The sequence below is a fragment of the Elephas maximus genome, chromosome 7 (assembly GCF_024166365.1).
Source record: "Elephas maximus indicus isolate mEleMax1 chromosome 7, mEleMax1 primary haplotype, whole genome shotgun sequence".
Classification (NCBI taxonomy): Eukaryota; Metazoa; Chordata; class Mammalia; order Proboscidea; family Elephantidae; genus Elephas; species Elephas maximus.
The window spans coordinates 100,646,758-100,667,048 of record NC_064825.1 but is presented as its reverse complement, the minus strand read 5'-3'; the positions used below and the strand labels follow the sequence as shown (position 1 = coordinate 100,667,048).

Sequence of the window (20,291 nt, the reverse complement as noted above, 5' to 3'; positions counted from 1 at the left end):
GGTGATGGGTCTTCCCCCACCTCCCCCATCAAGGAAGAGCAGCTCATTTCAATCACAGGAGCTCCTAGTTCTGCGGTGGATCAGGATCGCTTTGGCACATCTGGCCAGAAACCTGGGCCTCAAAGTTGATCTCACTTCCTACCTCTTCCATAAGCCAAAGAAAGTCATTCATTGGTTAGCCCAACTAGGACAGGTCTCAACCCCCGAGACACACATACTTGATTCCAAGCCTATGGTTGTCACTCCTAAGCCACTCCTAAGTTTGAGGTTCTGTTTCATCTGAGCTGACCACATTCGGGAGGCAAAAACTGCCTGCGCACAGTTTTGTATACCCATGAGGAAGGTGAGGCTAGCCAAGGATGTGATTCCCAGGGCTAGACCCTGAAGGTCAGATCAACCAAGAGTCCTTCTCAAGGAGGCAGAGGAGTAGAAAGGCCTGTGACAGAAATCAGGGAATCACATGCAGAATTCACAGGACAGAAGCACCGAGTCTCTGGAGCAGCAACCATGGTGAGAAAGGACACTGTAGAAATTGCAGTGGCATGTCACCCGAACTGTTCCCTGGTTACTCCCCATCCCAAGTCAAAGTGGCCTCTGCAAAGTGTGCTATGCCCCAGGCTTCCTGGCTGAATTCAGCAGAAGCCAAGAGCGTTCAGAGTTTTAAAGGCACCCCTGCCAAGCTTTAAGCCCTCCCCCGAGAGCTCAGCTTCCCCAAGGTCTGGAGGCTGGCTTGGGAGATATCTAGCCTGCAGCCACAAGCTGCTAGTGGCAACTCAGTCTTGTAGGCCCAGAGGCAGGTCACCTTCTCCTGGCCTTCCCAGGAGTTCTGGAATAGACACCGGCATTGGCCCAAAGGATTTTTTCCCTCTGGATGAAGAGCTGAGCTAACTCTAGCTAGAGTCTCTTGAGAGGAAACAGTCATGGGCCTAATAATCAGGCAGACACTAAGGAGCCTCTCTTCCTGGTTTTCAAATGAGTGGTCTAGGAAATGAGCCCCAGTTAGTTGAGGGTCCCAACGTAATAAGTGGGGAGGAGCAGAGGGAGGAAGAAGAAGGTGTAAGGCAACTGTTGGCTAGAAGAAAGGATTCCAACCTATTGCTTCTGCCCCCTGAGGCCCACCTTGCCATGTCTGCCCTCCACCCATCATAGTCTCTGTGATGCTCAGTGAAAGCTCCCACAGACTCGGTAGTCTGGGTGGGTGAGTGGTGAGGAAGTCCAGGAGGGAAAGGTGGGAACTTGTGCTTTGCAATGGAATCCCACTTGACCACAGTTATGGGTTAACCTGGATGGGAGGAATGGGTGGACAGGAGACATCACTTTCAAGTGGGAAAGGAGAACCAGGCTGGGGATTTCAAAGCATCAGGGAGGAGCTTTGGGTCTTTCGTTGCTAGTTCCTGCTGACTCTCTCCTTGTTCAGAGGACGTGGGGAAGTATGTGTGCGACTGAGGTGGGTGGGGGGTGTCACCAGGCAGGGGTGCATTGATTTGTTGAAGAAGGCAGCATATGATGCCTGGCAGTGGGACAATTGGAGGAAACCAGTTTTTTGTTTTTTAACATGCTACATCACTGTTGAAAACAAACCAAAAAAAAGTTTCAAAAATAATATATAATATATATAGATATTTATATAATGAAAAGCTATTGACTAGCAGCAATGATTCTAAAGTTATCTTAGCACCAAGACCATGGGGGTAGAGGGGAAGGATCTGTGGGAGATGAAGGTAGTGGCAGGACAAGGAAAGAAGAGTGACATGTTCAGTGTTGATGACATTTCCACTATGGTTCTCAACGGCGGCATGAGGCCTCTGAGACAAGATAACCCAAGAAGGAAGGAAGCCACCACAGTTTAATAATGTCTGAGCCAAACAGGTTGAAGACACTGGGGTCTTGTCTGTGGCCATGTGACGCCATCCTCTGCCAATGGAGAGGGGTGGCTCCCAGCAGAACCGACCATCTAGAATTCAGATCTTCCTCCCTCCCCCAAACATGACCTATATCCATGTTCTAGGATGTCTGCACATAAAATATGCATAGACCAGATGTAGAAACATGAACAGAAGTTTTTTAACAGCTCACGCACTTTTTTTTTTTTTTAAACTCCCTTGCGAGGTATACTGGTAGTTAAATGAACCAAAGAGCATTGATCAGACTCCACTAGCTTAAACCACTACTTGTCCCAGGGAGTAGGCAAGTAGCTACTTCTAAAGCTTATATCGGCGGGTGTGTGTGTGTGTGTGTGTGTGTATGTGTGTGTGTCTGAAGGCTCATGCCTTGAGAGTCCTGTTCGACTTCTCATTTTTTCCTTTCCTTTAGGACATCTCTACCCTGTTTAACAAAGGAAGAGTTCACAGGCATAGATGTATCACCCAGTTTCCTACAACCTTCCCGCCAGGCTGCAGACCATGTTTTCAGACTTGCTGCAAAAGAAGGACTAATTTCTAGAGACTCTCATTTGAGCTACGAATAACCCAGGGCACATCTTGCATTGAACCTCCTGCCACAGAGCTATAGCAGGTATTTCTTGATGATTAAAGGAAAAATTACCCCCATCACATTATATGATTATAAAGATAGAGCATAAATAATTCATGTAAATTGAATATATACTTTTCATCTTACTTTTTTTTTTTTTTAAAGCCAAAAATCACTGCCCTCCTGGGGTCTGGATTACTTGGCTCTTCATCGCCCTCAACAGGCCTGGGTCTGAATGGCATTATATTGTTTTATCCTCCCCCACATAAAAACCGGAATGCAAAAAGGTCACTCCTTTTTCCCTTCCCTAAGATTTCAAGTTTGGCTGTATGACAGTTTTGCCTTCAGTATAACAGGTAATATCTTTACTATCTGGGGAGCTGGAAGGAGGGAACCGACAACCTAGTGAGGGGAGAGACAACCAAGGTGGGGAGTGGTGGGTGTCACAGTTTGACCAAGACTTTCACTTCTAAGACAGAAAAAGAACCCTCACTAGGAAATGAATAAAAATTTCTCAAGCTGAAGTCTTGAGTGGGGGAGGTGGAAAGATCAAACACCCTAACCCAGACAAGCTACCATCCCGTCTGAAGTCAGAGATCTGATTAAACTTGACCAGAATGTCAATGAGGAGGTTAAGAAACCCCCCTCATGAAACCATACAACAAAAGAAAAGGCAAGAACGTAAACCCCAGCCCCAACCCAAAGCCCCTCACCCCCAGACGTCAACATAAATAAAGTGAGCTACCTAAAGTGATGACAGAGACCCGTTCATTTTTAGCTTATGCTGTTGGTTGACTGTCCGGTGGGAATACGTGTGGCCCCAGCACATGCTTCTGTGAGTGAAAATGAGTTGCCACCTATGTTGCAGCTGCCAAATTTTGTAGACAAGAGTCCGTTTCCAACATTATTCCTTTCTGAAAGCTCCCAGTAGCTTCTGGTGGACGCGTCACCTTGGTTTTTAAAAATTTTCAGTGTGGGTGTATATATATATATATATAATATATATTTATATATCAAAGCTTATGAGTATAGATTAAAAAAATATTCAACAGCTTAGTGAACTCTGCAGCGCAGGCTCCCTAAATGTCTGGGTAAAACTCTGTCCCATGGTCTATGGCCTGGAGCACTGGCTTCTGCTCCAGCGCAGACATCCTGCTGAGCACCTCAGCAGACAGTGTGTAACTGTGGCCAGACTTCTCCTCAAACCAGCTGTCCAGGGCTCGCTTGGCATCGAAGTTAGCAATGGGTGGCCCGTTTACCGCAATTGTCAAGAGGTCGCTGAGCTGCTCCAGGGTCAGTCGGGAACGATGGTTTTTGCGTACCCGTTGGAGGGCATTGCGGCCTTTCTCGCAACAAACGGTGGAAGTGGGGAGGACTTTAAGGATCTGAATGATCTTGTTCAAGAGTGGAAACCTCTGCTTGTACTTACCGACGTGGCTGATCAGGTCTTTGAAGCCATTTTTGGTATAGTAATCCGCCTTGAGTTCTCGCCACTCCATTAAAAGACTCCCCCGGGGGTCTAGCCCTTCCCTACAGACATCCCTAGAAAAGGTCGGGATAGCCTCCAGATGGTCAAATATCTGGACCATATCCTCCTTGCCATAGCTCACAAGCTCCTCACTGCTCCTGGGCCAGGCGGCCAGGTCAAACACCTGGCAGGCCTTCACAAAGATTCGGCTACGGGAATCAAACCTCTGAGCCAGAATCACTTGGGTCTTCTGGCAGATCTTCTCCCTGATGGACTGGAATTTGGCTTCGGCCACCCTGAGGTTCTTCATTGCAATCCCGTTGAAGCTCTCTCGGAAGTTCTCCTCAAACTCCTGCAGGTATTCTCCTGGGGAGTCGGCCAGCCGACTGATCTCCTGGATGGCCTCCTCGATCTTGTCATCCACCTGGGACACCAGGAGGTACTCACCCTGGAAGACGTAGGCCAGGCGTGAGAGCACGGCGATCACATCCAGCAGAAAGTAGATGAGCTTGATGGACTGGTAGTCCATGAGGAACTGCAGCAGGGCCAGGGCAATGGCCGAGGCATCCGCCCGCTGGGTCTGGCTGCTGATGTCCTTGAGGTGGGCCACGACCTCCAGGTAGTCCTTGATGAGTGCATTGAGGACATTCTGCTCGCCAATGATCCACTTCACAGCCCGGATATCCCCCAAGAACTCTGTCTCCTCACAGAGGGTCGAGGCCGTGGAGCGCAACTCACACATGAGGCGTGGTGAGTAGCGGTAGAAGCTCAGCAACTGCTTCAGGTTGTTCTCCAGCTCCTCTAAGCAGGGGAGCTCCTTCCCACTGATGGCATCCAGTATCTCCAGGTGGGGCCGGTGCACCATGAAGGGCAGGCACAGCAGCCAGGGCAGCGTCTTGCGGATTGTCATGAACATGCTGGCACGAAGGCTGGCTGTGATGTTGGCTCCATCCACGCCCAAGCCAACAGTTGGCTTCTCATCCTGTAACCGGATGCCCAATGTAGAGAAGGCTCGATCGAGGGCCTGAAGATAGCTTTCTGTGCCGGAGAATCCCAGTTCCTGCAGGGACAGGAACTCTGTGGCTGGGGGCCCGTCACTGCTAGTATACTGGACATAGACAGCTACAGTATCAGCCAGGAGGTCATCGCTCTGCCCATCCAAAATGATGCTGAGGCAAGGGGACTGGCGGATGCGCTCCACCAGGTCTTCCCGCAGAGCCCGGGCGATATGATGAATGAGGATCTGGCAGTCTCCCTCGTTCATGTACTGGTCCACCACCTTGAGCTCACACTTTCTTAGCAGCTCAGCCAGGGGCCGGAAGTCCAGGTAGGGCCGGCCCTCAAGGGCCAGGTGGTAGGCGGTGTTGAAGAGCAGGGTCATGTTGCGGCACATCTCCTCTGTCTTCTCAGGGTGCATGCGGAGCTTGTACAGCTGCAGGCACTTCTTGTGCAGGTTGCTCTGGCTGTGCAGCTTGATGGTATGGATCTTAAACTGCTTGGAGCCGATGATGAAGGCCGAGGTTCGCGAAGACTGCACTGTGTACTGGCGGCAGACGTGGCACCACATCTCGTTGAGGGTCGGGGAGTACCGCAGGAACCAGAACTTCTTCAGCCACTCCTGCTTAAAGCGCCGGATCCTGCGTCCTGTGGCTGATGACATCTTGGAGGGCTCATCCGTCGCAGTCATCATATCATTGGAGACGGATTCATCGGCCGAATCCACCTCCTGGTCATCATCCTCCATGATGGCGGGGCCAGAGACCATGCTCTCTGAGGCTGGAAAACAAATGGGAAAGGAACATTTACACCTGGTGGGAAAAACAGACTCTTCCAAAATCAACAGGAAACACTGCCCAAACAGTGGGTGACACACTGTATGAAACAGAAGTTAATTTCCATGGCAAACTGAATCCCAACCTGGAATTTCTTCATAAGCCCTGTTGTTATCCACATAGAACTCTTCTTTGTGGATTATCCATGGTGGCCTTTGTCACCACCCACCATGCTGCAGGCTGCCTGCCCTCACTCTCTACTAGTAGGTGCTCAAGGAATTTAAATTTTCCATTCAACCGGACAGCACAAATGAGAAGAGCAGATCCAATGGAGAGAGAAAAGCACATCAAACATTCAAAAGTCATACATCAGGGGCCTGAGACTTGTTTGCCTCACCATTCATGTGGTCGGGGGAGTGGGCTTCCCTTGAATGAAGGCAGGTTTGACATGCAATTTCAGGATCACAATGCAGTTTAGTTAAGATGAGCGCTTTGAATCTCTAGAAACACCTCGTTTTGAGCTCAGGGATGTGGTTAATAGAGGAAGTGCTTTATAAATCTCAAATTTAGCTGTGGATGTGTCCTGAAAACCTCTCTAGTTGTTGACCAACTCTAAAAGATTCAGGCAGCCAAAAGAAAGGGGAAAATGCATGCAGCTAAAGGCTCTATATCCCCCCCATCCTTCTAGAACTCCAGGGGAAATCGGACCATGTGGGCCAGCGCAGTGATTCAGGAGGAAAAGAGATAGGCTGTGTTCCTGGACTGAGTTTGAGAAGGCTGTGAGATTTCCTCAACAGGACGCCTTGCCCGCACACTGCTTGGGGCTGGGAGAGAGAAAGATTGGGTTTAGAAATTGGACTCTGGTGTAAACCACCACTAGGACCACCAACAAAGGCAGCGGGTCAAGAACACAGCACACACCCTTCCTGCAGCACAACTTCCTTTATTGACGAGGAGGATACATTGGCAACCCACGAAGCATCCCACCATAGCACAAGGGGCCTGCCAGAGGCACCTGGAGGCTGTGGGCTGCGACCAGTGTCCACCTCCACGTTATACAACTCAGGTCTCCCCTGAGGTGGCTCCAACAGAGAGTTTTAGGCCACCTTCCATTATGCCCTCTGTGTGCTCTTCCCTCTGACAATAATCTCATCCAGACCAACTTACCTGCAGGGTCTGAGAACTCTGGGAGCTCCAGTACCTGTGCTGGCAATACAGGGGGCTCAGGAAGCTTCCCAGACTTAAGCATGTCTAGTTCTGCTTGAAGTTCCCGGACCTTCTTCTTTAGGCGAATACAGTTAGGGCAAAAGGAGGTGGTGGGAAGCTCATGAGGGTCAGATGCAAGGGAGGCCTCAGCAGGACTGTCAGCCTTGAATGATGAAGGCTCCTCTTCTTCATCCTCTGTTGGGCCTGGTTCCTTGGAAGCTCCTTGGGGGATTTTCCAGTCCCCTTCCCCCTGGGTCCGGCTGACATTCTGCACACCATGGGACATGGTCGTTGCACACCGACTGTAGGTGTCATCCTGGTACTTGGGAACTTTCCGGATGACCAGTGAGGTGCTCAGTGCCAGCTGGTGGGCTTCCACCTTTGCAGATTCCAACGAGGCCTCCAGCACATCCTTGAAAATAAGGTCAATTTTCTTCTTCTTGGCCTGGGGGTGCAAATCCCCTTCATCAAAGCCACGCTTGTAGGGACTTTTGCCCTGTCTCAACACAGGGAGCTGTATGGAACCCCTCAGGTCTTCTGGGTTATCCAGAGCCTGCTCAGACTTCTCCCTCTGCAACCTCTTCTCTCCTAGGAAGGAAAACCAGGGTGTGAGGAAGTGGGGAAAACCCCCAAAGTGGAAAAACCAACAGAAAACAGAGCAGGCCTCCTGTTAAAAAGTCACTGGACACATCCCTTTGGGTCTGGCCTTGTGGGTCATGTGTTACAAAAAGGGAGAGAGGTGGATCACCCAGAGGACCATGGGAGCTAGAGTCATAGGACCCAAAGAAGTGGAAAGAACTATTTTTAAGGAGACGGTTTTGATGGAGCCTTAGGTATATATAAGCGCTACTCTCATAAGTTGACAGAATTTCTACTGGGGATGGTAATTGGAAGTCCTTTCAAAGGTGCTTGCCATCCTATGACCCTAGAAGATGATGACCGATCCAGTCAAACTGAGTAAGCTGGTAACATAACTCAGAGCCAATGAGTACTGATTCTCTGCCGACCATCGAGGCATCCCTTCTAGTCCTAGCAATTAGAAGATGGCTGCTTTGACTTGGTAAAAGGTACACATGAAACACCATGAGCCCCACTCCTTTTGCCTCCCTGACTGCTCCAGAGACAGCCCACTTAGGGCAAAGTCCACCCTATAGCAACTCTCCTTTATAATTCTCCCAGAAATTGGGAAAAAGTATGATCTGAACCTCTGTGGTTCTCACTGACAACTGAGGTGAAAAGAAAAGGGAAGACAGGGATACCTACAGCTGCCTAGGGGTCCAAGATGGCAGCCTCCGACAAGATAAAGAACCAAATAGCCACCCTGACCCAAAGCATTCCTAAAATATAGTTGAATCTCCTTACCTGGCAATAGGTGTTTCATTTTCTACTTCTATCATATGAGTGACTTCAAACCTCTAGACTTTGGCGAGATCCCCGAAAGAAATTATTTTAGTCTGATTTTTTAAAATGGCCAACATACCTTTATAAACTGCTACAGAAGTGCTGACACTCCTTAAGGAGTTAGAGGTATCTCTTAACCCTCAGAAGGTCCTGATGGCAGCCCATGGGGCTCAGAAATCTCAGAGGTTTCCCAGATCAAGGCCAGGGCGCTGGGTCATCTGACTCTGAGCAATGATTTGACCTGAATATATGTCATAATCAGGCGTCTGATAGCCAACTTGCTAAAAAGCCTCTGAGTGAAGGCCAGTCTCCCTGAGCGATCCAGATATTGGGTCCATGCTGTGACAAGCCTTGGCTTTCCACAGCTGGCATGGGGTGCTGTACCCTGTCCCATGTTTGACACCAGGTTTCCAATAGGTGACAGCACATATATGCTTAAGGAACTACCTCATCTCCAAAGAACCTAAAATTCAGGGGGATCCTCACAGGCTGCAATTGTACAACAGCTGAGGGACAAAAAGGGGAAAGATGAAGAGAACCTTTAAAAAAAATACAACTTATTTGTCTTACCAATAAGACACTTGCCCATTCAGAATCTCTAAAAATCATGGGCCGTGCTTTCCCCTTCTCTCTGACCAATGAGGCAGCAAACAGCTGAGGATGTTGAAAGGTCATGGCTACAAACCACCAGGGATTCCTCATGCCTCTCTGTTCGAAGACAAGGTCTTTCAAATTTCCCAGAAGGAGTGGGAGGCCTCTTTGGATTTAAGGCTTCCAGAAAAATCTGTGGGCCAAAGGAGACCTTTGAGCATTGTGAAATAGATCCCAAAGGCTCCAGGAAATATGGAGAGAAAAACAAACAAACAAACAAAAAAACAAACCTCAAAATAGATAAACTACTCAAAATAGATGAAATAACAAATTTTCTGAACACAGGCATTGGCTGCTTGGATTGGATGTATCCTATTCTTAAAAGACAGCCACAAAGGAATAATTTACATTCTTTCAGGACACAGTTCTGGACTCCAACTGATGCTCCTGTTTAATAAAGTCTAATAATTCATGCTCTGGACTTTATCAGGCTCCAGCCTACAATTATGAAGAAATCTTCTTCCATGTAAAACCTTGAGTGACTGGGCTTAGGAGATTCTCCTTCCAGAGCATGACTGGTACACCAGGCTAAGGCATCACTAAAGTATACAGAACCTGCCAAAGCTACACGCTACAGAGACATGTGTCTAAAGACCACTGAGCTCCATGACCACTCCCAAGGGCCCGGGGCCAAGCCCACCCATGGCTCTAGTCCTGCCCCACCAGCCGTGGCTTTGTTTCCTTCCTGGTTCCCTACTGCTTGCTCTGGCCAGGAACAGACATTCCTTCCTCCTGGATCTTCACATGACTTGGTGTAATCTCCTTTCGAGTCTGTCTGCTACGCCTCCTTTGAACCACTCCTGAAATCTCATCCCCTTCTCTGAGTATTCCCCTTGAGTTCAGGGCTCTCTGAGGATGATACAGCCTGAGGCACTTTGGAGAAGACACTGGGGGAAAAAAGGACAGTACAAATCCAGAAAAATTCAAGATGATTATGGCCAGGGGATGAAACCTGGGTCCTCAGATATGACTTCTCTTGGTTTTCTTTTCTTCTGGTGGTATGATTGTTTTGGAGACTTCTTGGCTATCTTCATTTATTCCTTCTTTTATTCATTCCACAAAGATGTACCGTGCAGCCACTATGTATCAGATGCTTTTTATGAGGCACCTCCAGAAGTCAAATGGAAACCACTGTAATCTCATTATGGAAACAAGCCATCCCAAATGAAATCAGCATGAGCCCAACCTCAGACCCAAAGAGGACAAGAGATGAGTGTGTCTACTAGGTCTCCTCTCACTGTCCATCCAATCACAAGATACCTTTTACCAAGTCAGGCGGCAGCTGTGCGCTCAGCGTCCACAGTTTGCTTTGTTCTGCTTTGTTTTTAAAGATAGTTTAATTTCAGTGGGTCACTCCCACCCCCTTTTCATCTTTTCCACTCATATTCCAAATGAAGATTTTTTTCCAGTGTGTAGGCTGATCAGGAACATGATATGGTGGGGCTTGGGCATAGTCTTGGTTCCTGGACCAGATGGGCTCTGAGTATTTGGATGTGTGGTTTTGGTACAAGCAAAGACCCAGTGAAAGAAGGACCTAGGCTCGCCGGTTTGTCCTGGCCAGGTGGAGGATGGAGTAAAGAGGCAAAGGGCTAGGTGCTGGGGAGTATTTTTAAATCCGTGACTCATTTAAATGAAGCCTGAATGGACACTCACTCAACAGACTCCCCAAGCGTCAGGTAACCTTCACATCTCCCTCCACCTTCTTCTAATAGGAATTGTTCTTTTGCATCATATCATTAGGACTGCCAGTAATGAGACCAGGAGGAAGCAGAGAAGACTGGTTTAGTGCTTTGTCTGGGAGGCCATATAACATAGTAGGTTAGCGCTTAGTCCCTAAAGTCAAACAAAGGTGGGTTAGAGACCTAGCTCTGCCCTTCCTACCCATATAACCATGGAAGAGTCACTGTATTTGTTTGATCCTCAATTTCTACATTTGTAATATGGACATCTTCCCTTTTGGTTTTCTTCAGTTCTTTCAGCTCAATGTACTGCATTGGGTAAATCTACTACAAAAGACTTCTTTAAAGTGTTAAAAAGCAAAGATGTCACCTTGAGGACTAAGGTGCACCGGACCCAAGCCATGGTATCTTCAATCTCCTCATATGCATGTGAAAGCTGGACAATGAATAAGGAATACCGAAGAAGAATTGATGCCTTTGAATTTTGATGTTGGCAAACAATATTGATTATACCATGCACTGCCAGAAGAACGAATAAATACGTATTAGAAATACAGCCAGAATGCTCCTTGGAAGCGAGGATTGCTAAACTTTGTCTCACGTACTTTGGGCATGTTATCAGGGGGGACCAGACCCTGGAGAAAGAAATCATGCTTGCTAAAGCAGAGGGTCAGTGAAAAAGAGGAAGACCCTCGATAAGATGGATTGACACAGTGGCTGCAACAACGGGCTGAAACATAGCAAAGACTGCGAGGATGGTGCAGGACCGGGCAGTGTTTCATTCTGTTGTACGAAGGGTCGCTATGAGATGGAACCAGCTTGACGGCACATAACAACAACAAAAACAATATGGAAGTAATAATTCACATGGGATCATTAGTATTTAGAGTTTACAGTTGAGCACTTACAATTGTCAAGGTAGTCTTTGTTTTAAATGTGTGATGTACATTACCCCACCAAATCCTCCCAGCACACTTATGGCATAGGTACTACTGTTGTGATGATCACAGAGGAAAATGTACAAAACTACCTATGATTGCCATTATTGAAGCAGCAGCAGTTTATAACATCTTTCTATCAACCTGAGTTGGGGAAACAGGATCAATTTCTGTTTAACGCCTTTGCTTGGCTTTGGGATGTGTCTTTCACACTGATATGTCCATGATACGGGTTTCCGAGACCGATTCTGAGGGAAGAGAACACGCTGAGGAGGCTGCTGCCAGGACCGGAGCTGCTGTTTCCTGAGTCCCTCTGGGTCGTCCCAATGTTAGTACCCTGCAGTTCCCATTGGTTTTCTTTAGGAAGCTCCTAAGGAAGCTTCCCTGGCCTCCCCCAGGGCTCGGCAGTGGGCGTGGCCTCACCTCCATCTGGGCACTCACCTCTGGCCAGATTGCGGTGGATGGTCTCCTGGGACATGCTGTGCAGGCGCTTCATGTAGTCCTGGCTGTACCAGACCCGCAGCCGCTCCCCTGGCCGGATGTCCCGGCACACCCGGAAGTAGATGCGCTCGCTGTGCTGGAATGCCAGCAGGTTCTGCTCCCTCTCCTCCCGGGAGATGACCACGTACCTGGGGGCGAGGGGGACAGGTGAGAACCCATGGGCCACCCCTTGTAGTGTCTGCTGGGTGCCAGGCACCATGCTGGGAAGTCACAAGCACGTGGGCACCTGTGGAAGTTGGCAAAGCAGCTGCCTTGTTAAGGGAAGGAGCACCAGCCAGAGCTGATCACTGTCCCAATGTTGTCATTTCATGTGACTTCAAGCACGTCTCTGAACCTCTCGGACTCAGTTTTTGAGAATGGAAATGACGCCTGCCCTGTCGATTTCATACCATAAGCAGTTGCTGTCAAGTCGATTCCGACTCATGGTGACTGCGTGTGTGTAGAGTAGAACCACGCTCCATAGCATTTTCAACAGCTGGTTTTTCAGAAGTAGATTGCCAGGCCTTTCTTCCAAGGCACCTCTGGATAGAATCCAATCTTTTGGTTAGCAGCCAAGTGCATTCACCGTTTGCACTACCCAAGGGCTCCTAGCTTATAGCAAATATATAATTCAATACCAGCTATAAAGGTGACTGGAAAAGCTAAAAATCATCTCATCCAGTCTTCACTAACTTTTAACTGCAGGGGTCCCCAGACACCACAGGCCTCCGATGACGGCAGGGGTTGGGTCCTTGAACTGCTTTCAGTATATCACAAAGCCTGGCAGAAATAACCCAGGTAAACAAGGCTGTCCAAGAGATCAATGAATAAATGCTTAAGATCAAAATCTTTCAAAATGAGGGATCCAGTGGGAACAGGGAGGAAAGTAACTAAGAGATGATGAAAGGCTGGCAGCCAGTGGTGAATCTAACTAAGCCACGTTTATAAGGAAATTGAGCTCAGAGAGGTTAAGTGACTAGCACAAGGGCACACAACTAATAAACAGGAGATGGCACTATAAGGCCTATGCTTTTCCTACTAGGTGGGCATGTAACGCACCAATCGGCAATGCCCAGACAACCTTTAAAGTTCTCACAACCCTCTGTACCTACGACCCTCACCTCTTCTCCCTGAAACAACATTTCCAACATTCACCAAGACGTGAGCTGATACAACATTTGCCAAGAAGTGGAGGTGAACAGATCAAAAGGGTGAGGAGAAAGTATTTGGAGTTTCAGGGTTCTGTGCTATAAAACATCTAAGATATTTGTAGTCAAAATAAACTCCTTTTCCTTATGCTACGATTTGTCTCAAAAGCCGGGGAAGAAATTAAAGTCTGTCTGTATTGGGAGCAGTTCAGGGGAGACAGTAATTCACAGAAAAAATCCCAATGGATAATGAACACGTGAAAAGTATTCAACATTACTAATAAGAAATGTCAAGTAGCATGTTGTCTCATTGGCAGATCTGTTAAAAAATTAGCACAACCCTTTGGGAAACAAACCAATGATATGGATTGAGAACAGTAAGTTGGCACCCAGTATGCAAATCCTCTATACCTGACTATCATTATTTCTGATAGTGCGAAGCCAGAAACATCTGAATGTCTACTACCAGAGAAACGATTACGTGATCGATAGTACATCCGTAGGATGGAACGCTACACATCCACGGAAAAAATGTTCTCGGAGAGTCTTTGGTGACACGGAAAGACGGTGTTGACACAATGAAGAATGAGAACAAAAGGGCTGAGGGCTATTTATACTAGGGTTCCAACCAGGCTTTAAAAACAAGGCTAGATAAACTACTTAAAGGAAATATACCAGTGTTTTAACAGGGACTATCTGTTATAAGCCGATCTTTTTCTTTGTAATTTTCTGTACTTTCCAAGATTTCCTCAATGAGTAATTAGTATTGTTAATTGATCAATAAAAGAGAGAAATACACAAACACCAATTCCAGTGCAAGGTGGCCGTGGTAGCAGTGGTGGCCAACAGCACCTGGAATCCACATTCGAGACACCCCAGGGATAGCACTAGCCACCACCCCGCATGGAGATTGCCTTGTGGAGTCTGCTCTACTCAGCCTTGGGGGACACTGCCTTAGAAAGGGGACCACTTGGGTCCAGGCATCAATCCATTCTGGCATGGGGAGTGAGGATAAATTGGGATGGAGAGTAAACACCTGCTTTGGCTGCTCTGCCCCTTTGAGAGAAGTGAGTTCCAAGTTCCACACTGGGGGAGTGGACCTCGCAAGATTTACAGTGCCTAGATCCTGTCCAGGTCTTAGCCTAGACACATCCGTGTCCATATCGGCATCCGATATAGTCGCTGGCCTCCCTGAGCTGTGAAGGCGATTCCATAGGGTCATTACCATGATGTTATCACCAAAGAAGTGACGGGAAAGGAATAGAGGACCCCTAGCCAGAGAAGTCCTTCCAAACTAACCCTCCCAATCTTAGCTCACCACTTGCAGGAGTCTGCCCTTCCTCTGTATCTGAGATTTCTTCTAGATGTGCCAAATATTTTCCAGCCCCTGATTTAACGAGAGCCTGGGATCTAACCCCCCAAAATAATCAACCTTGTGGTTAGCACAGAACTGAGGTAGGGCAAACTTTCCCACTCCCAGGTACAGAAGGCAAACCATTTGTTCATCTTGTTTCTCCCAAGAATCACTTGAGTCACAGAGCACAATAAAAGAATAGTCTTCTCCCCTTTTCTCAGATTGCAAACAGCCTTCAAGCTCTAAAAGCTAGAATTATGTCCCCTGGCATGCAACTTCAAGCGACAAAGATAGATGAGGAACAAATTACTATCGGGAGTTTATTCAAAAGACCAACTTCTAGAGTATGTCAGAAGGCTCAGAAAGATTCAAGTCAATTTCCCTTTCCATTTCCTTGTGCTTTCCTACACACCAAGAATCAATATTTACGATGAGAACTCTTGAGTCCCGCGTTAATCACTAAGCATCTTCAACGGCAGGCCAGAATTTCATCACTATCTGGTTGTATTTGATTATTTGGAAACTTGGCAATTGAAACCAAACCAATGGAAATATGATATACACAGATGGCAACTCTCGGTGAATCTTAATAACTCATTCCTCTGATGTTTATACTATATAATTTTTGAGATAAAGCTATATGGAGCCAGCTAAATCTCACCCCCAGAAAAACTCGTTGCCGAGTCTACTTTGACTCACAGGGACCCCATGTGTTACACAGCAGAACCGAGCTCCACAGGGTTTTCTTGGCTATAATCTTTACAGAAGTTGATCGCCGCCAGGTCCTTCTTCCACAGAGCAGCTGGGCAGGTTTGAACTGCCAACCGTTGAGTTAGCAGTTACCTCTAATTAGGTCCCCCTCTTTTAAATATTTTGCAGTAACACTGCTGACTTGATCCACTCCCGGAATCCTCCTGGATGACAGCACCTTTATGAAGAGCCATGCCTGCCCTATTACCTGGCTGCAGGTAAGCAAGAGCCTTCCCTGAGGAATGAAAGGCTTCCTGAGAATGAAAACCAATTGGCTGTGGCTGAACAACTCTTTGCAAGGAGGCCTGAGGTCAAATACCTCACTGGAGAGAATGTACAGGGTACGTCAGAGAGGCAGGGATGGGGTGCCTGGCACAGGCTGCTCTGCAAATGGATGCCATTGAGAAGGTGGCTGGTGGTGGTGGTGGGATTTTAGGCTAGACCTTTCATGATGATCATGAACTGTTTGTATTCCAGCCTTCTCACTGACTTTGGGTACCAAATGGATAAGCACCAAGACATTTCTCAAACCTCACCCACTGTGTCTCATCAGGTAGACTATACTTTCTAGCTGGATCAACTCTAACCCATTTTGTTGGAAGGAATAGATGAAGGCCAGGCTCAATTACTCTTGCTCCATGGGAATGTCTCTGATGGAAAGGAAGCTGCCTCAGTCAGGGAGGCAGAAATGGGAACAGATGGACTGAGACCAGGCTCTGGATTCTCACATGCATTTAGGTTTCTGGGTTGGGAGGAACTTTGGGTCATGAGGGGGTCACCCAGCCTCTCAGCAGCATGGTGATGAGGAACCCACTACCACCCAGGCAGCCCTGGCCATGGCTGCGGGCTCTGACACACAGAAGGGTCTTCCCTTGTAAGCTGGAAATTGGCTTCCCACTAACTCCCAACCACTGGCCTGAGTTTTGCCTTCCATTTTGACATACTAGCCCTACAGACCCCACTGAAGCCAAGAAAAACTCCAATCTTTCCCATCCAAAGTTGACAAGTCTCTTCACCCCACTGTCCTCTTTGCTCTTGACTTCCATTTCCCTGCTTTCAGCTAGGTCTCTTCCCTCCCAGGACCAAAGGGAGAGGCCAGCCAATCACTGCTTAGTACACTGACTTTGGTGGTGAAGACCCAGCTTCGGTGTCTTTGCATCTCCTGGTAAATGGACAATCTTGATTTCCGTGGCCATGCTTTTTGGCAGCACACCTGGCCCTGCCCAGAACTGCAGAGGATGGCCTAGATTCCAGGAGGCCAATGGCAGGTTGGAGCACCTGGGGATTCCTGCCTGGGAGAACATCTCCCTGTGACAGGCAGTCAGCCAGGGCTACACACAAGTTAGGAGGCTCCTCTCTGCTGGGGGGAACCCCAACAGAAGCCAGAAGAAGCTGCTCCAGTTACTTTGAGGGGCCTCAGATCTAGATGGGCAGGGCTTGCCTGTGATAGACAGACACCTGGGTGTAGGGAGTGTCCTCAAAAAGGTTCACAGCGGTCTCTAAGGTACACTGGCAACCGGATAACCCCTGACACTTCTGGGGTCTCCCACCAGAAACTGATTTCCCAGGACCCCTAACTTACCTTTAGGGAACAGAAACTAAAGTTCATTTAGCAACATCTCATTTCTGATGTGCGAGAAATTAAACATAATGGAACGATTTCCCATGTAGATGCTGTGCCTCCCGACCCTGTCAGCTCCTCTCCCTCCCTCCAAGGGCCTGGCCTGGAGCCGCAGGCAGGGCCAGTGCTGCCTTGGCATGCGTGGGCAAATGGAATCAGGGCTATGCCAATGTGCTGCTCCTTACTCATCTAACCTCTGCTTGGGGGCCTGAGGCTCTTGCAGGAAGTGAAGAAAGAGTGTACACACCAAAGAAAGATCCTGGAGACTGGGGGTATTCCAAGTGTGAGATCGGTTTCTTTTTATTGCCATCTTAACAAAAATACTCTGGAAGGCAATCTTTGATTCCAGCATAGGAGGGCAGGGCAAGACCAGGTGAGAACCAAACCATCAGGCTAGTGGGTTGGGGGGTGTTCAGTTTTGGGGTACAGGAACCCCCCAAGAACCCCGGAATGGGGAGATGGAGCCAAGAGCACAGGGGACATCACAGCTGCCCTCCTTTCTCCCCACGTGGGGCAGAGTTTGGTCTGGAAAGGCCAGGACACTCCAGGAAAGGCCATGGCAGCCCCCACCCTTGCTCTGGGGGCAGAGGGGTGGGGCGGGAGAGTCCTGCCAGGGGCAGCCTCAGGCTGGGGGAGCAAAGGGGACATAGCTGAGCTGCACCCAGGTCAGAGCTAAGCTTGCGCCTGCCCCTCCCACCTCCCTCCCTAGCTCAGGAAGAGCCCAGCTCTCGACCCACACTCCTCCACTCCACGATGAGGACTGAAGCTAGAGATGTGTGTAGCTTACGCGTGAGCAGCCCAAGCAAGCAGAGGCGAGACATGCTGCGACGGGACAGGAGCCCTGCTGGGCTCAGGGTCTTTCAGAAGCCAGAGGAAGCGTTGCCTCTGGCTCAGGGAACTTAGGTCCTGCCTCTCCCCAGTCGCTGGAGGTGAGTCCGCTCCCCCACCAGGCCCTGAGGCTCACCTCCTAAGTGCTACCCCCACCCCGAGAGCTAAGGCAGAGGCACAGGGTGGCAATGACCAGGTGAGGCGCGGCCTCCCCCCACCCAATTCCCACCACTATGTATCTGGCCTCTGGCAGGAGAGCTGGAAAAATCCACAGTCCTGGCTTCCAGGCCTGACCCAGCGCGAACAGGCTGTATGATTTGTTATCTGTAAATGCAGATGATGATAACAACAACAACAATAATAGTACCTGACTTGGCTGCCTCTCCGGCTGTCCTGAGAACCCACTGCGATTTCACATCTGCAAGGGCAGGGACAAGCATAAAGTGCTATCTCTAAGAGTGCAAGGCCGTCTTCTCCTTCCTCCAGCCGCAGCCCTTCCTTCTCCCCTGTCCACAACAGGCAAGCACAGCGGCTGAGCACACGCACGGGGGCAAGCAGAAGGCCAAGGCAGGGGCGCCGGGGAGAACAGGCCCCTCCTTAGAGGGCTGAGCGCAGCCTGCCCATCGTCAGGCCCCCACCCTTTGAAAGCAGCAGGACCAGGGCTGGGAGGGCAAGTCGGGGAGGCTGAGACTGCAGCACCGAGGCTGGAATGCAGGATTCCACTCAGAATGCTCCCCACGAGTGCTCCTCCCCCCTCCCTGGAGAAACACCAGGAGGAGCAGGATCCTCAGGCCCAAGCAAGCATCAAGCAGGGCACTATCCCTGCATCCTGGGCATCCATCACAAACGAGGGAGTGGGGCTGAATGCGTGTTCTCTTAGAGCACAGGGCTGCTGGCCAGCACTGCGGGGGCAGGTGACACTTCCCCAAATATCCTACGAGGCTTGTCGGTCCTGCTCTGGACACGAGAGACTGGCCCATCTCAAGGCTGGATATCCCGCCTCCATCCTCTTCCTCCCAGCACAGACTGGCCTGGTTAGAAATTGTGCTTTCTCTTCCGAGACCTGGTAGTCCGCGTGGGGGCTGGTTCTCGGGGAGCTTGGGGAGGCTCCGCTGGGGGGGCCTTGGTTTGGTGGACAGAGCCCATGGGGGCTGCCCCGTCTGGCCCCTGCTGAGATGCGTGAATGCCATCCCGGATCTCCGTCAGCGTCTGGCACATCTGACTGATGCGGCCAGTCAGCTCAGCCATGGTCTGGCTGATGACGTGCATGCTGCTTGCCATGTCCCGGTGCACGGCCACCAGCTCCTGGCACAGCTGCTGGAACACCTCAGTCTGCTGAGCATGGGCGTGGAAGAGCTGCCAGTCGAGGCCCGCGGTGGGCGGGCTGATGTGGGGTCGTGGGGTCCTGTAGCTGGCCTGGGCCTGGGGCGAGGACTGGGGCAGAGCCTCTGGCTTGGGGCCCACTGTCTCAGACTGGTCTGAGGAGGAGGACGAGCAGAGCAGGCCAGGCCTGGCCAGGTGGGCCTCTTCCTCCGGAGACCGCTGCACGGGCACCCGCAGAGGCTGCTGCGAGGGTCCAGGTGCCTCCTCATCTTCGTCATCTTGGAGGATAGAAACAAAGAAGGGCAAATGATTACAACAGGGAGGAAGAGGCAGCCCTGGGCTTGGACCCACCCCTGAAAAACACCCTAGCATCCCCCTGCTGTGCCCTCCCTCAGCCTAGGTCAGCACATGCCTTCTCCACAGCCCGCCTGGTTCTGCAAATCCCTGGGGGCACAGGCCAGGCACCCCTGAGGAGGAGGGTGAGTGTAAGCAGTGCCCAGTTCCCCTCTTTTCACAGGATACTTAGATTCTCACGGGAAAGGGCCTGGGCCAGAGGACTCGGAGACCCTGACATGTCAACCCAGTGGCCCATGGCCTGGGCCATGTCACTTCATCTCTTTGCAATTCAGTTTCTGCAAAATGAAGGTTACAACTGCTCTATCTACCTACCTACCCACCTACCAGGGTTATTAAGCAGACTTAACAAGATAGCAGACAGGAAGGCGTCTGCAAAGCTGCCAAAAGGCACTAGGATGCTGCTCTTGGCTGCTAAATTCCTGCCTCCACCAGGCAGTTTCCGAGTTGCTTGGGGCCACCTTGTGGCCTTGCTGGAACCTGCAGCTTTAAGTCCCTAGTGCCTACCACAAGGAGGCCTCCAAGAGGTGGAGAAGGGACGTGGGGGACGCACCAGGACTGACGACGGTACAGAGCCAGGGGAGCTACCTCATGCATCCCCCCCAAGGTGGCTGCCTAGGCAGGCACATCACACTCCCACGCACAAGCGCCAGGCCACAGGCAGGGAAGATGCTACTTGCAGCTAGACCCAGGGAGGGGCCCTGGCCCTTGCACTCCTGGGTCTGGGCTTTCTCACGACCAAGATTATGGGCCGATTCCCACAGCAGGTTGACCCTACTGATAGGCATCCCTCCCTGCCTGGACCTGTGGGGCTACGTTAGAGCCAGCCCCCTGGGGAGGGGATGG

The 20,291-nt window shown here is 49.9% G+C and overlaps 1 protein-coding gene across 6 annotated transcripts in view; it reads right to left on the bottom strand.

The window, feature by feature from the left end:
* Nucleotides 1-3,182: 3,182 nt before the first annotated feature.
* The window catches only part of PRDM11 (PR/SET domain 11), a 93,341-nt gene continuing 76,232 nt past the window's right edge, over nucleotides 3,183-20,291 (bottom strand). For 4 of the 6 annotated variants that reach the window (XM_049890940.1, XM_049890939.1, XM_049890941.1 and 1 more), the window contains 3 exons: nucleotides 12,029-12,216; nucleotides 6,880-7,506; nucleotides 3,183-5,716 (listed from right to left, as the gene is read on the bottom strand). In XM_049890940.1, the coding sequence (XP_049746897.1) occupies nucleotides 3,552-5,716; nucleotides 6,880-7,506; nucleotides 12,029-12,216 (2,980 nt within the window). In that variant the 3' untranslated portion in view covers nucleotides 3,183-3,551. The other 2 variants (XM_049890944.1, XM_049890945.1) reach the window with 2 other exon arrangements.